Source organism: Diabrotica undecimpunctata, chromosome 1 (assembly GCF_040954645.1).
Source record: "Diabrotica undecimpunctata isolate CICGRU chromosome 1, icDiaUnde3, whole genome shotgun sequence".
In the NCBI taxonomy this organism is placed as follows: Eukaryota; Metazoa; Arthropoda; class Insecta; order Coleoptera; family Chrysomelidae; genus Diabrotica; species Diabrotica undecimpunctata.
The window spans coordinates 26,816,604-26,829,526 of NC_092803.1; the positions used below are offsets into that span (position 1 = coordinate 26,816,604).

Genomic DNA, 12,923 nt, shown 5'->3' on the forward strand with positions numbered 1-12,923 from the left:
GACCGATAGTCAAAAATACGTATATACGGTTGCCTTCCATTGATATACCTTTTTTGGTTTTCTGTTTTGCAAGACATGCCATGCAATGTAATGTATATATATATATATATATATATATATATATATATATATATATACATATATATATATATATATATATATATATATATATATTCGGACACATTCCATAGTCTTCAAGTCCAAAATGCCACTATACCTCAAGAAGAGAGTATTTGATCAATGCATATTACCCGTCTTGACATATGGATGTGAAACTTGGATATTAAAGAGAGAAATAACGTCGAAACTCCAAGTAACTCAAAGAGCAATGGAAAGATGTATGCTAGGGATAACAAAGAGGGATCGTAAAAGAATTGAATGGATACGGAGGCAAACCCAGGTGACTGATGTAATCCAAAGAATAAAATCCCTGAAATGGCAATGGGCAGGACATATGGCAAGAAGAACAGATAACAGATGGACCACTAGAACAACTATGTGGTACCCCAGGAACGCTAAGAGACCAAGGAGGCGCCCGAATCTCAGATGGGATTATGATATTAGAAAATTAACAGGAACAACGTGGTCTCGAATAGCACAAGATAGAAAAATATGGGCGCAAATGAGCGCAAATTATTAGAACAACGTATAACTAAGACATCGTCGAATAATAATAAGAACATAGAATAACATTGAAATAAGGGAGGCTACACCGTAATTGGAAACGGTTGATAAAGCTGCACATGATGATGATGATGATGATATACATATATATATATATATATATATATATATATATATATATATATATATATATATATATATACATATATATATATATATACATATATATATATATATATATATATATATATATATATATATATATATATATATGTGTGTGTGTGTGTGTGTGTACTACATGTATTAGTCATATATCAAATAAAAGAATGTTTATTAATTACAATGAAATAGCTATATGAATAGTGAAACTTCATATATACAATTGTGAAAATGAAACAGAAGCAACAATACATCTAATATTCCTTCAAATGTAGGTCCCGCTCAACAACAGATACCTTCCCAACATCCATCTTCCAAGGAACTCTCGATATTGGCATCAGAAACGAACATACAAGGAATCCGTGCCGACAGGATAGACATGTCTTTCCGAATTCATAAAGTGACTTTACAATTCCTTTTCATTTCTTTTCCAATATAACGTAACTCTATAAAATTCCCTTTTCAATTTATTTCCTTTCTACAACAGTGGCCCCATAATCCGACGCCGAAACCCTCACGTCAATCAACGGAACAAACATCCCGAAAAAAACCCAAAGGGAAGAAAAGGGAAACCGCAAAACTATGAGTTAAAATCCTTGTGACTTCGTCACCCTCTTCCCTGTTGACTGATTTTTGGACAGAAATGACGAAAGTTTTAACTTTTCGGTTTAAAAATATCTTTGTGAAGAAATGCTAGTAATTGCAAATAAAAAGAGTTCTGAGTTTTAAAATAATTTTTAAAAAACAATACTTATTTTGAGATGTAATAAATATAATATGTAGTAATAATTCGTACAATACATTTTATTCTATTTTGCTATTCTTTAAAGAAAGTATAAATGTAAAATGTTAACTGATAGAAATGCTAAATATGCAATTACAGACCCTGAGCGAAAAATATGTGGGTCAAACCAGAAAAAATATGTAATACACTAATATAATTACTTTAACATATTAAAATTTTTGAATAGGAAAATGAGGTTCAACTGAATATACAAATAATTTTTATATGTGTATATATGTTATCATTATTGATATTTATTTAATAGAAAGAAAACTCCAACTTATTTATACGAAAAGAAAAAAACAAATGTAAAAAATGTCATGTTGCAGGCATTGATGTTAAGGTTGAAGTACTTTATTACTTCTACCACAATGCTTCGTTATCCTGCAGTTGCGTTCCTTGCTTTGGCTCAAGGTAGAATCTATTTCTTACATTATAATTTTGAACTTGTTGTCGAGAAGAACCGCGTTGAAAATTTAAAACTCAACGTTTTGGCACACATTTTGGAGCCATTATCAAGAGGCATATGGTTCCGTTCGAGTTCGGGTTCTCAATCTACTTACTCCTCTCACTCATGACGAACCAGTATCTTGTTCTCCGGAAATACGAGAACCATTCAACGACACTTAGGTCGCAATCTGCCTACTCCTCACTGTCGAGTGACGACCGGTCTTACGTATGATACAAAGAATAACAGGTATGATACTCCCGAGCGCGAAATTGGGACGAGTTCGCCCATGACGTCACAATGAGAGTGATTTTAAATATTCCCCGTAAGAAAATCGGCGCTTGAACACAATTAATTTTTAATTGGCAGTAAAAATCGTTTTATAGATTAATAGAGTTTCTATTGAACTATTTTGGAGTTATTAGAATATAGGTGTTTTATTATTTTGATTGAAATATTAATAAATAATACAGTAAACAAAAATAAATCTGTAAAATAAATTTGTAAGTAAACTTTTGTTGTATTCTTCGCTTTTTAATTCTAGGAAGGTAACCTTCGTAAATTTTATGAGCTCTCATTTAATTGACTTGTCTTATTTGGCGCCAGTCTTAATTAGGGGATGAAGCATTCGTCTAGTTGCACGTAAACAGATGAAAATATTTGATCAGTAATTATCTGTAATAAAATCGACAAAACAAATAAAACACAAGGTTTAAAGTTACTATTTTCTTTTAATTTTCTCTTATTTCTCATATCTTCTTTAAGTTTTAGGTTTAATTTCTTAATTCTACAAGACATTCGATCCTGAAAACAATTGGAAATTGGAAACTGGAACAATTTTTGTTCCAGTCATAGTTTAGTTATTGGTGGAACGATCTTTCCACATAAAAATATTCACAAGGTAACATGGACTGCACCTGGCCATACAAGAGAAAATCAAATAGACCACATCGCTATATCAAAAAGATGGAGATCATCTCTTCTTGATGTACGTAATAAAAGAGGAACAGACATCGCAAGTGACCATCATCTCGTAATTGGTACCATTAAAATCAAGATGGCAAAAAACAAAACCACGCGATACACCACGAGACCAACATACAATCTAGATAAACTAAAAACGGTCCCAGGAAGAAATATGTTTAGAGAGGAACTTCAACTCAAAACAAGAGAACGTGAAATAAATAGCTGGGAAGATTTCGCAGATGTTTTGACAGAAATAGCTGAAGACAAACTGGGTAAAAAAGAGAAAGATAGAAAGGAATGGATATCAGATGAAACATGGAATCTTTTTGAGGAAAGAAAACAATGAAAAAAAAGATATCCTGCAAGCAAGAACTGTAGAAAGAAGAGCACACCGACAGGAATATCAAACAATAAATAAATCAGTTAAAAGAAAAGCAAGAAAAGACAAAAGAAGGTGGGCCGAAGAACTGGCAAAACAAGCAGAAACAGCTGCACAACACAACAGAACTAGGGAGCTTTACCAAATTACTAGACGACTAACACAAAAAGGGTCCAACTGTTTGAACATTGTAAGATCCAAGACAGGCGAATTACTTACTACAACAGATGACCAAGTAGAGAGATGGAAAGAGCATTTTCAGGAGATGCTAGGTATTCCCAGAGATAAACCAGACGAAATTGTCGAAAACCCGCAGAATATAGACTTGCATATTTCTTGCGAGGCCCCTTCCAAAACGGAAATAATAGCAGCTATCAAATCTCTGAGAAACAACAAGTTACCGGGAATCGATAACATTGCTGCTGAAATACTTAAAGCTGATCCGCATCTAACTGCTGAACTTTTGCTTCCCATAATCCGAGAGGTGTGGGAAACAAACCACATTCCAGCGGGCTGGAAAAAAGGTAACATTATCAAGCTTCCAAAAAAAAGCAATCTCACACTGTGCAAAAATTGGAGAGGAATAACCTTGCTTACTGTCATAAATAAAATTTTCACGACCATCATACTGAAAAGAATAACAAACAGGGTTGAGTTTCGAGCTAATCAAGCAGGCTTTAGACCAGAATCCTCCTGCATAGACCACAATAATACTGTGAGGGTAATAATGGAACAATCGGTTGAATGGAACACACCCCTGTACATGGTTTTTATTGATTTTGAACGTGCCTTAGATAGCTTGTCTCACGTTGCTCTTTGGAAAATTTTAGAGCTAAGAAACATCCCGCAAAAAATAATTTCTATTATAAAGTCACTATATACTGATGCGAAATGCAGCGTGACACACAATGGGATCAACAGTGACGAATTCGACGTACTTACTGGAGTTAGACAGGGATGCGTGCTTTCTCCGTTTCTTTTTAACATAGCTATAGACTATGTTCTCTCCAAACTAGACTCCGACACAAGAGGGATACAATGGACGTTAACCACACGCCTAAGCGATCTAGAATACGCGGACGATATCTGCCTATTAGGTCAAAGGTTCCAAGATCTGGCTTACCAATTGGAAACACTTTCCACTGAAGCCAATAAAATAGGTTTGAAAATCAATATTAGTAAAACCAAGTCCATGAGAATAAATGCAAGGAACAACACGCTATTTACTATCGATAATATGCAGATTGAAAATGTGGAAAACTTTACGTATCTTGGAAGTGTCATAACAGAAAACGGAGGTACAGAAGACGATATTCGTATGAGGATACGAAAAGTCCAACAAGCTTTCAGCACGCTCAACCCTGTTTGGAGATCTGGCGAGTATACTACAAGGACAAAGATCCGAATATTCCGATCAAATGTCATGTCTGTTTTACTCTACGGATGTGAAACCTGGAAAGTGACAAACACCCTCACAGACAAACTGCAGGTCTTTGTTAACAAATGTCTACGAAGAATTGTTCGTATATTCTGGCCTAACACCATCAGAAACGAAGATCTGCTACACCTGACCGAACAAAAGAGGGTACAAAATGAAATTAAGTCCAGAAAGTGAGGTTGGATCGGTCACACACTCCGAAAAAATAGTTCCAGTATCGCAAAGACTGCCCTAGAGTGGAATCCCCAAGGGAAAAGAAAAAGAGGTCGCCCAGTACAAACTTGGAGAAGATCCATCATGGACGAGATAAGAGGCCAAGGAAAGTCTTGGAATAAGGTAAAGGCCTTAGCGCAAAATAGAACCCGATGGCGCGTTTTCACTGAAGCTCTATGCTTCACTTAGGAGTTCAAGAACCTAATATATATATATATATATATATATATATATATATATATATATATATATGTATATATATATATATATGTATATATATATATATATATATATATATATATATATATATATATATACAAGACATTCGAGATCAAAAGAGATTGTGTAATTATCTATTCCACAATTATCTTCGACTCTCATTTGGAAAGCCTTTCCTGCATTTTAAATTGTTTTATGAACAAACTTTTGGATTGTGGCAGATGAAGAAAGGGAACAGCATCACTATTCAGCTTAGGTCCTTTCTTTGGTTCATATTGCATTCAAATTTCTTTCAAAGTCTTTCGGCTTAAAGTGTTTGGAACAAATCCTTGAGATTTTAGGATTAAATTTGTCTTCACGACAACAAGCAATAACCCACAGTGTTTCACTACCGAATCCTAAAAAAAACCATGAAATCTACCAGATCTATCGGCATGTTTTGTCTGATTATGACTCAAACAACCAGCTAATACACAACGCATTTTATGTTTAGCTTATAAATTTTTCCTAGCGAAAATCCCTAAAAATGCAGGAGAGGTATGAGTATGGTTGGGTATTTAGTACTGACTCAATAATAATTAAACACTCCTTATTTATAACTTCTTAAACATCAAATTATTGTTCATATACAGTAGGTATACCTACAAAGCCACTATCACTTATAAAATCGAATAAAGAGTTCAAAATATTCCTAATCATAATTTTTTTTTAAACACCATACAATCTACAACAAGCGTACCAAAGAAGCCAAAAACAAAAAATTTATAAAATTTCCGTTATAAACAGGTATATTACAATGACGGTAACTCTCATTGTGACGTCAGTGACGAGTAGGGGATCTGCTGATAGTGGCCTGCGCAATATCATACCTGTTATTCTTTGTACCATGGGTCTTACCCTGTTTAGCTGATTTAATACCCTCAGTATGCGCGGTACGGTATGCGCGATAACGATCTAAGCTGGATGGGTTGGGTTGGACCAAGCAGTCACTGAAGCAATGGTCGCCATGTTGACGGCAGTCTTTTAGCGTCATTACTCGTGTTTAAGTTGTTAGGGCGTTTTTCAATTTCGATAGCTTTACAGATAATTCTCAATTTTAGAAGATAGAAGCGTTGGGTTTGCTTTTTCGAAATCTGTTTTGTGACCTGTACAAACATAATATATTAATCTGTGTTTCTTCTTCAGTCCTTGATCCTTTTTCTTCTGCTGCTATTTTTCTTGTACATTCGCTTTTTTTTCTTAAACCATACGTGACTGTATCTTCTAATTCTAACATATTAGTTTTTTTTTTACATTTCCTTCTTCTTCTTGTGCCACTCCTATCGGAGATTGGAAATCATCAATGATATCCTGCTGATCTACAGAGTGCATTAGTGGTACAGCCAAACCACTCTCTCAAATTACGCAACCATGACATTCTTCTACGGCCTGGATTCAGTTTTCCTTCTATTTTTCCTTGCATTATATTTTGAAGTAATGCGTATTTGTGTTCTCTCATCAGGTGGCCCAAATATTCGAGTTTTCTTCGTTTAATCGTTGACAAAATTTCTGGGTCTTTTCCTATCCTTCGCATTACTTCAAAGTTTGTGACTTTTTTAACCCAACTTATCTTCAGTTTACTTTTAAACAATTATGAAATAAGTATTAAAATATTATTTTTATCTTCATTTTTATATTTCGCATTTTCCTTATTTTAAGGCCAATAAACACTCTGTAAAAAGAAGCAAGAAATAATGACATTCAAGTGTATCTCATCTATATAATGGCTCTAAATTTTTACCACTATCTAAAAACCGATAAACTTCCGATCCAATTATCGTTAAATTACCGAAAAGTACCCTTTAAAAAACCATAACCAATAAAAAACGCCTTATCGACTCACCTTTTCTGACGCCTCGATCTCCTTCGCTGCTGGAAGAACTCGCCCTCTCGATAGTCCTGTTTCTCCTTTTCGGCACTTTTGTCCTTTCGCGGCACTTTTTATTATTTTGTTTCACTGACGACGGTGTCACGACGTTTTGGCACTTCTGTCGAGCGATTTCACGATTCGGCAACGAAACGTCTGCGGCGAGCAGATTGTCTTTAGTGGCACTATTATTGTTGTTATTTTTTAACACGAGAGAGTTGTTATTTTTGTCAGTTTTGTGGTTAAGTAGATCATGGAATGGAAAGATCTCGCTTCGGAGGTAGAATAAGCCAGATGGCGTGGTGTTGGAAGTTATTAAACTGTAAATAAAAACAATAAAAGTTTTAAAAAGATATTGTGCAAAAATGTCATTAATAAATTATTTTCTTGTTTCTTTTCTACAGACAGAGTAAATTTAGTAGAATAATATGGACTAGTTGAACAAAATGAAGCTGGAGAAAAACTTCTTCTTCTCTTTCTGGTGTACTCTATTACTGGAAGTTTGCAATTACTACACAAAACTGTTCTCTATAGGAAAAAAACTACTAGAATTATATAAACAATACAATCGCAGTTAACACATGGTTAACTGCAATTGTATTGTTTATATAGTACCCAATTTCCATCTCCCCAAAACTTATATACATCAACTGTAACACTTGCTACAATATACCAAATAATAAGTAATCAAATATAATATTTATTAATTAACCAAAGATATCGGTAGAAAGGATAAACAATTATAAGTCTTAAGAGTCAAGCTCTAAAAACTGTATTAAATATACATCAACAAAGGGTATATAAAATCTAAAAACGAAATATGAAGTGATCAGTTTGGATTTGGAAACAGTATGGAAACCTACGAAGCCCTCTTCTCACACTAAATATTGTACCAAAAGTGTCAAGGCTAAGAAAAATGTGTGTTTCTGCGTTTATTAGATTTCTAATAACCACAAAACGGAAAAGAAAGCAGGGGGAAAGAAACCAGGGCCAAAGAAGAAGTCGCCCTGTTAGTATACAGACAATTTTTACACCAAGTACAAGAATGTAAATATACCTCTGAAAAAATAGTAAAAGTGTAAAATGTAAAAGTTAAACTACGAACACCTTTAGACTGTAATAAACAAGACCCCAAATGATGAATTTATAATCATAATGGGTGATTTTAACGCCTGTCTTGGCAATGATATAGTTCCAGGAATAAAACATCGATATAATGAAAATATCAGAAATCAAAATGGAGACCTTCTGAAGGACCTCTTCAGCATAAACTAAATTCGTATTATTAATACATTTTTCCCTCATAAAGAACAATAAAAATACACTTTTGAGAACAGTAGAGGATAAAGATCTATAATAGACTATAATCTGTCGAATAGTGAGTTACAGCCCTCTCAAATCTTGGATGTAAGAGCACTAACATCAGCAGAAATAAGAAGCGCTCATAAATTGGTATTGTTCAAAATCCGAATGAAAACACATATGTGATAACAAAACACCACAAAGATAAAAGCCGAAAACTTACAGGATAACTCCACAAGATATATGTTCCAAAAAAAGAATAACCGAAAAAAGCAGAAACACATATATCACAGAAAGTGATGGAGTCGAAGAAAGCTGGGCAAAAATTATGTCTAATATCTTAGCCTCGGCCAAGGAAGTTCTTGGTGAAAGAAATATAAGTAAAAATAAATCGTTCCCAAGGCGAAAAACTCCATGATTTTGTACAGAAGTGAAGGAAAAATATAAAGAAAAGAAAAAAGCTTACCTGAAATACATGTCAACTAAAACACAAGAGGCATACCATAATTACAAGACAATTAGAAACGAAACACATGCACTTGTAAGAAAAATAAAAAATGATCACTGGGAACGCTTTTCGAAAGAAATGGAACATGATGTTTGAATTCGAATTGAATTGAACGTGATGCAAAAGGAAATATGATGCTTTATAAGAGGTTAAAGAAAGGAGGTAAAAGAACTAATAGAACCAAAACACATAGAAAAGGATACGTGTATTTACCTAAAAAAGCACTATGCGGTAAAAGAACAAACGACGCTAGAACCGGAAACGCCAGAAATTACTACAAATGAAGAACTTAATATAAATGTACAGGAAGTTCGGAAAATACTTGAAAGCCTAAAAAACAAAAAAGCAGCAGGTAAAGACGGGATATCAAACGAATTACTGAAATATTGTGGAGCAGCAACGACAGAACCATTAAAAACATTAATTAATAAAATTATAAAACACAATAAAATACCGGAAGAATGGAGAACGAGCGAACTAATTCTACTATTCAAAAAAGGAGATAAAAAGCAGCCAGAAAACTACAGAGGTATAAACTTATTAAATACTACGATAAAACTTACAACTAAAATTTTACAAGTGCTAATAAATCAGAGGATAAATTTAGCAAATGATCAACAGGGTTTTCGTAGTGGAAGATCGTGTACAGATGGAATAAAGAAAATTACTGAGAAATCACTAGAGTGTAATAGACCAGCATTTATGTGTCTGATTGACCTAAAGAAAGCGTTTGACAGGGGATTCATCATGGATGAAATCATCAAAAGCGTTAACAAAGAAAGAGGATACAGAATGGGAAACAAAGAAATAACGAGATGTAAAATAGAAATTGATGGCATCAGTATTGAACAAGTAATGGAAATAAAATACCTGGGAATTACCCTGTCTAGCTATGGAGACCTGGACAAAGAAATGAGAGATCAAGTACAAAAAGTAAATAGACCGGCAGGATGCCTTAATAACACTATATGGCGAAACAGACACATTAACAATGAGATGAAGTCAAGAATTTATAAAGCCAGTGTAAGATCAATAATGACATATGTCTCAGAAATAAGACCCGACACAGCCACAACGCAAAGGCTACTGGAAACGGCATAGATGAGAGTACTGAGAAGAATTACAGGAAATACAATGAGAGATCGAAAGAGAAGTAAAGACATTAGAAAAAATGTAACGTACAGTGTATAAATAAATAGACACAAAATACACAAGGACACAAAAAGCACCAATCGGCAGAAGAAGTAGCGGACGACCACGCAAAAGATGGAGTTGCGCAATGAACAAGCAAAATTGCTTATAAAGAGGAAGAAGAAGAAGAGAATATTTAGTAGAATATTAAAAAAGTCACTGATACGATACGCAGATAATACAGTGTTTGATGAAGATAAACGCAAAAAATGAAAATGATGGTTATCAAGAATAAACATAATATTCGGTTGCCATTAATTATAAATGGAAACATGCTAAACTCGGTTCGCTAATCCCAGTCCGAACTGTCTAGTGAATTTAGTAATTATTTTTTTGCGAAGTTAGTTACTTTTTGACAGACTAAAAGTGGCTGGAAATTACTATACAACCAAGCACCCGTTCTCATAGCCAATATTAATAGTAAACAAACTAAATAGTAAAAAAAAATAGAACTTTGCGAATTACCGACAATCAATATTATTTATCTGCACCATATAATAAATAGTTATGTTAAATTATAACAACTAAATATATATTTTTTAAATATATACTACCCAAAATTTGATGGGTTTAGTATACACTTCGACTATTTAGAATAATTCTTCTTTTTTTAAAGAAAGAAGTCTGTAATAGCAGGATACTTGAGCTATTAATACTGAGAAGTAGGAATTGTTGTGTTGTAGGTTTCCGACAATGAATCTGTCAAAATTTGTCCGAGCTAAGCGAATGGAGTTTAGAACAGGTAACACATAACACTATTAAATTAACGGCATAAATAAATATAAATCGAACCTGGACCAGAAATAAAAATCTCTTAAGCAAGGGATATTTTTGAAGTTATACTTCTATACGCGCGCTCCACGTTGGAAATTTGTATGGGAGTGATTCTGTGAAATCATTACATATGTAAGATAATGAGTAAGAGAGAGACAGAAGATATATTTTCTCTCTCTTCCTCTCTCGAATATAAAAAGGCTCCTTTTGTATATATAATTTAATATTATATATTATATAAAGATATATATACATATAATAAAATATTTATTAATATTATTATTTATGTGATATGTTTTGTATTATTTATTAAATGTTCATAATTATATTAGTCTTTTGTATTTCAAAATAATAATCTCAATAAATCACTGTATGATCCAGAACTGTCACTTTTGAAATATCTTTGTGTCATGTCCTCGGTAGTATAGTAGTCAGTATCCCCGCCTGTCACGCGGGTGACCGGGGTTCGATTCCCAGTCGGGGAGGACTTTTTTATTAATATTATTACATTATTGTCATTTTTAAATACTTATGAATATTGCAGTTTAATTTGTATTGTATTATTATATTAATAACAAAATAAACAATGAATTTTACTGCAGAGTATGTGTAAAAAAATTTTTGCATTCAACTCCTTTCGTACATATATGAAAATAAAAATATACATTTTCATCAAAATATTGATTCAATCCTTCATTGTTAGTAGGTTGTTATTAATTTTGTTTCTCTTTCTGCTATGTCTTACCTATAGAATTACATATGTTATGATTGTGCAGATTGACTCCCAAATAAATTTGTAACGGCGAATGCGTGTATAGAAGTGTAACTTCCACCGGCAGTCCCACTGGACTGCCACACCCGTTTTTTATTAAAAAATGAAAAGACTGATATGCTTTTGTAGACACTTATATCCAATCAAAAGTTGGAAAAGGGGAAGTATTTTTGTAGTGTGTAAAAGATTTTAATTCCTAGCTAAGCCAACTGAGAATAACTATCATGTGGCAAGTTATTCTTCATTGAAACAAGAAAAAATTTCCAATTTTTACTTAAAATTCTTACAATTCCAGTCAAGAGATACAAATTTTTTTAAAGATCAAGAGATACAAAATCTAGTTTCTTCTTTATATCTAAAATATTTGTTTTAGGGATAACTTGTCCATTGAACCTAGTTTGACCTTCAGTCAATTTTTAACATATTCATTATGATGCTATAAAAAGCAATTTTTATAAAAAAAAAACTTTTGGAGAGTCTTTGATACCTGTCTTTTTTCACTATGTTTTTAATTCAACAATTTTTCAATAATTTTTAAAAATCTTAGTTTTCTAATGACATATGTCAATTGTCATCTTTGAAAAATCATTTAAGGGGCTGGCGTTCGACTTTGCTCACTCTATCTGCTGCTTTAACTTCAGTATGATGACACCCGCAACATAACCAAATTTTTTAACGTGTTTTTTGTGGAGTCCAGTGTACAGTCCTTTGTATGTTTTTTTTCATTGTTTCAAAAAGAAAATAAAAAATAGAATCAGCAATTTTCTGCTTACCACATGATCTCTTCTAGTAGGACACATAATATTTGACGTAAGTGAATCATTGTTAAATTAAAATTAGTTATTTTCATCACTGCTCTCTTGTAGCATAGCTTCGAAGATGGCTTTGTTAGCCGAAAGCACTCAGCTAGGAACTAAAATCTTTTACACACTTCAAAAATACTTCTCCTTTTCCAACTTTTGATATTTTTATTAGACTTTCCTTTCAGGTTCACATATGCAACAAGATTAAAATTGGTACAATGTTATATACGGTCAATATTACTTTATGGACTCAAGCTATGGACCCTAAAGACTGTGAGCCTAAATAAACTATATGCTAGCAAGCACAGAATGAAATTAGTCATTCAAAAACAGGCGTCGTAACTGATCAAAATAGCCGAAATCAGACGCCAATCATGCATTCTCGAAAATTTTGAAATCGATCATTGGCGGCACGTAACTAACACTTGAGTTTTAAC

The 12,923-nt window shown here is 33.2% G+C and overlaps 1 protein-coding gene across 1 annotated transcript in view; it reads right to left on the reverse strand.

The window, feature by feature from the left end:
• Window positions 1–12,923, reverse strand: part of LOC140446919 (uncharacterized) — a 444,869-nt gene that overhangs the window by 398,847 nt on the left and 33,099 nt on the right. The window contains exon 8 of the mRNA XM_072539513.1: window positions 7,113–7,456. Within this exon, the coding sequence (XP_072395614.1) occupies window positions 7,113–7,456 (344 nt within the window). The remainder of the gene's footprint in view (window positions 1–7,112; window positions 7,457–12,923) is intronic.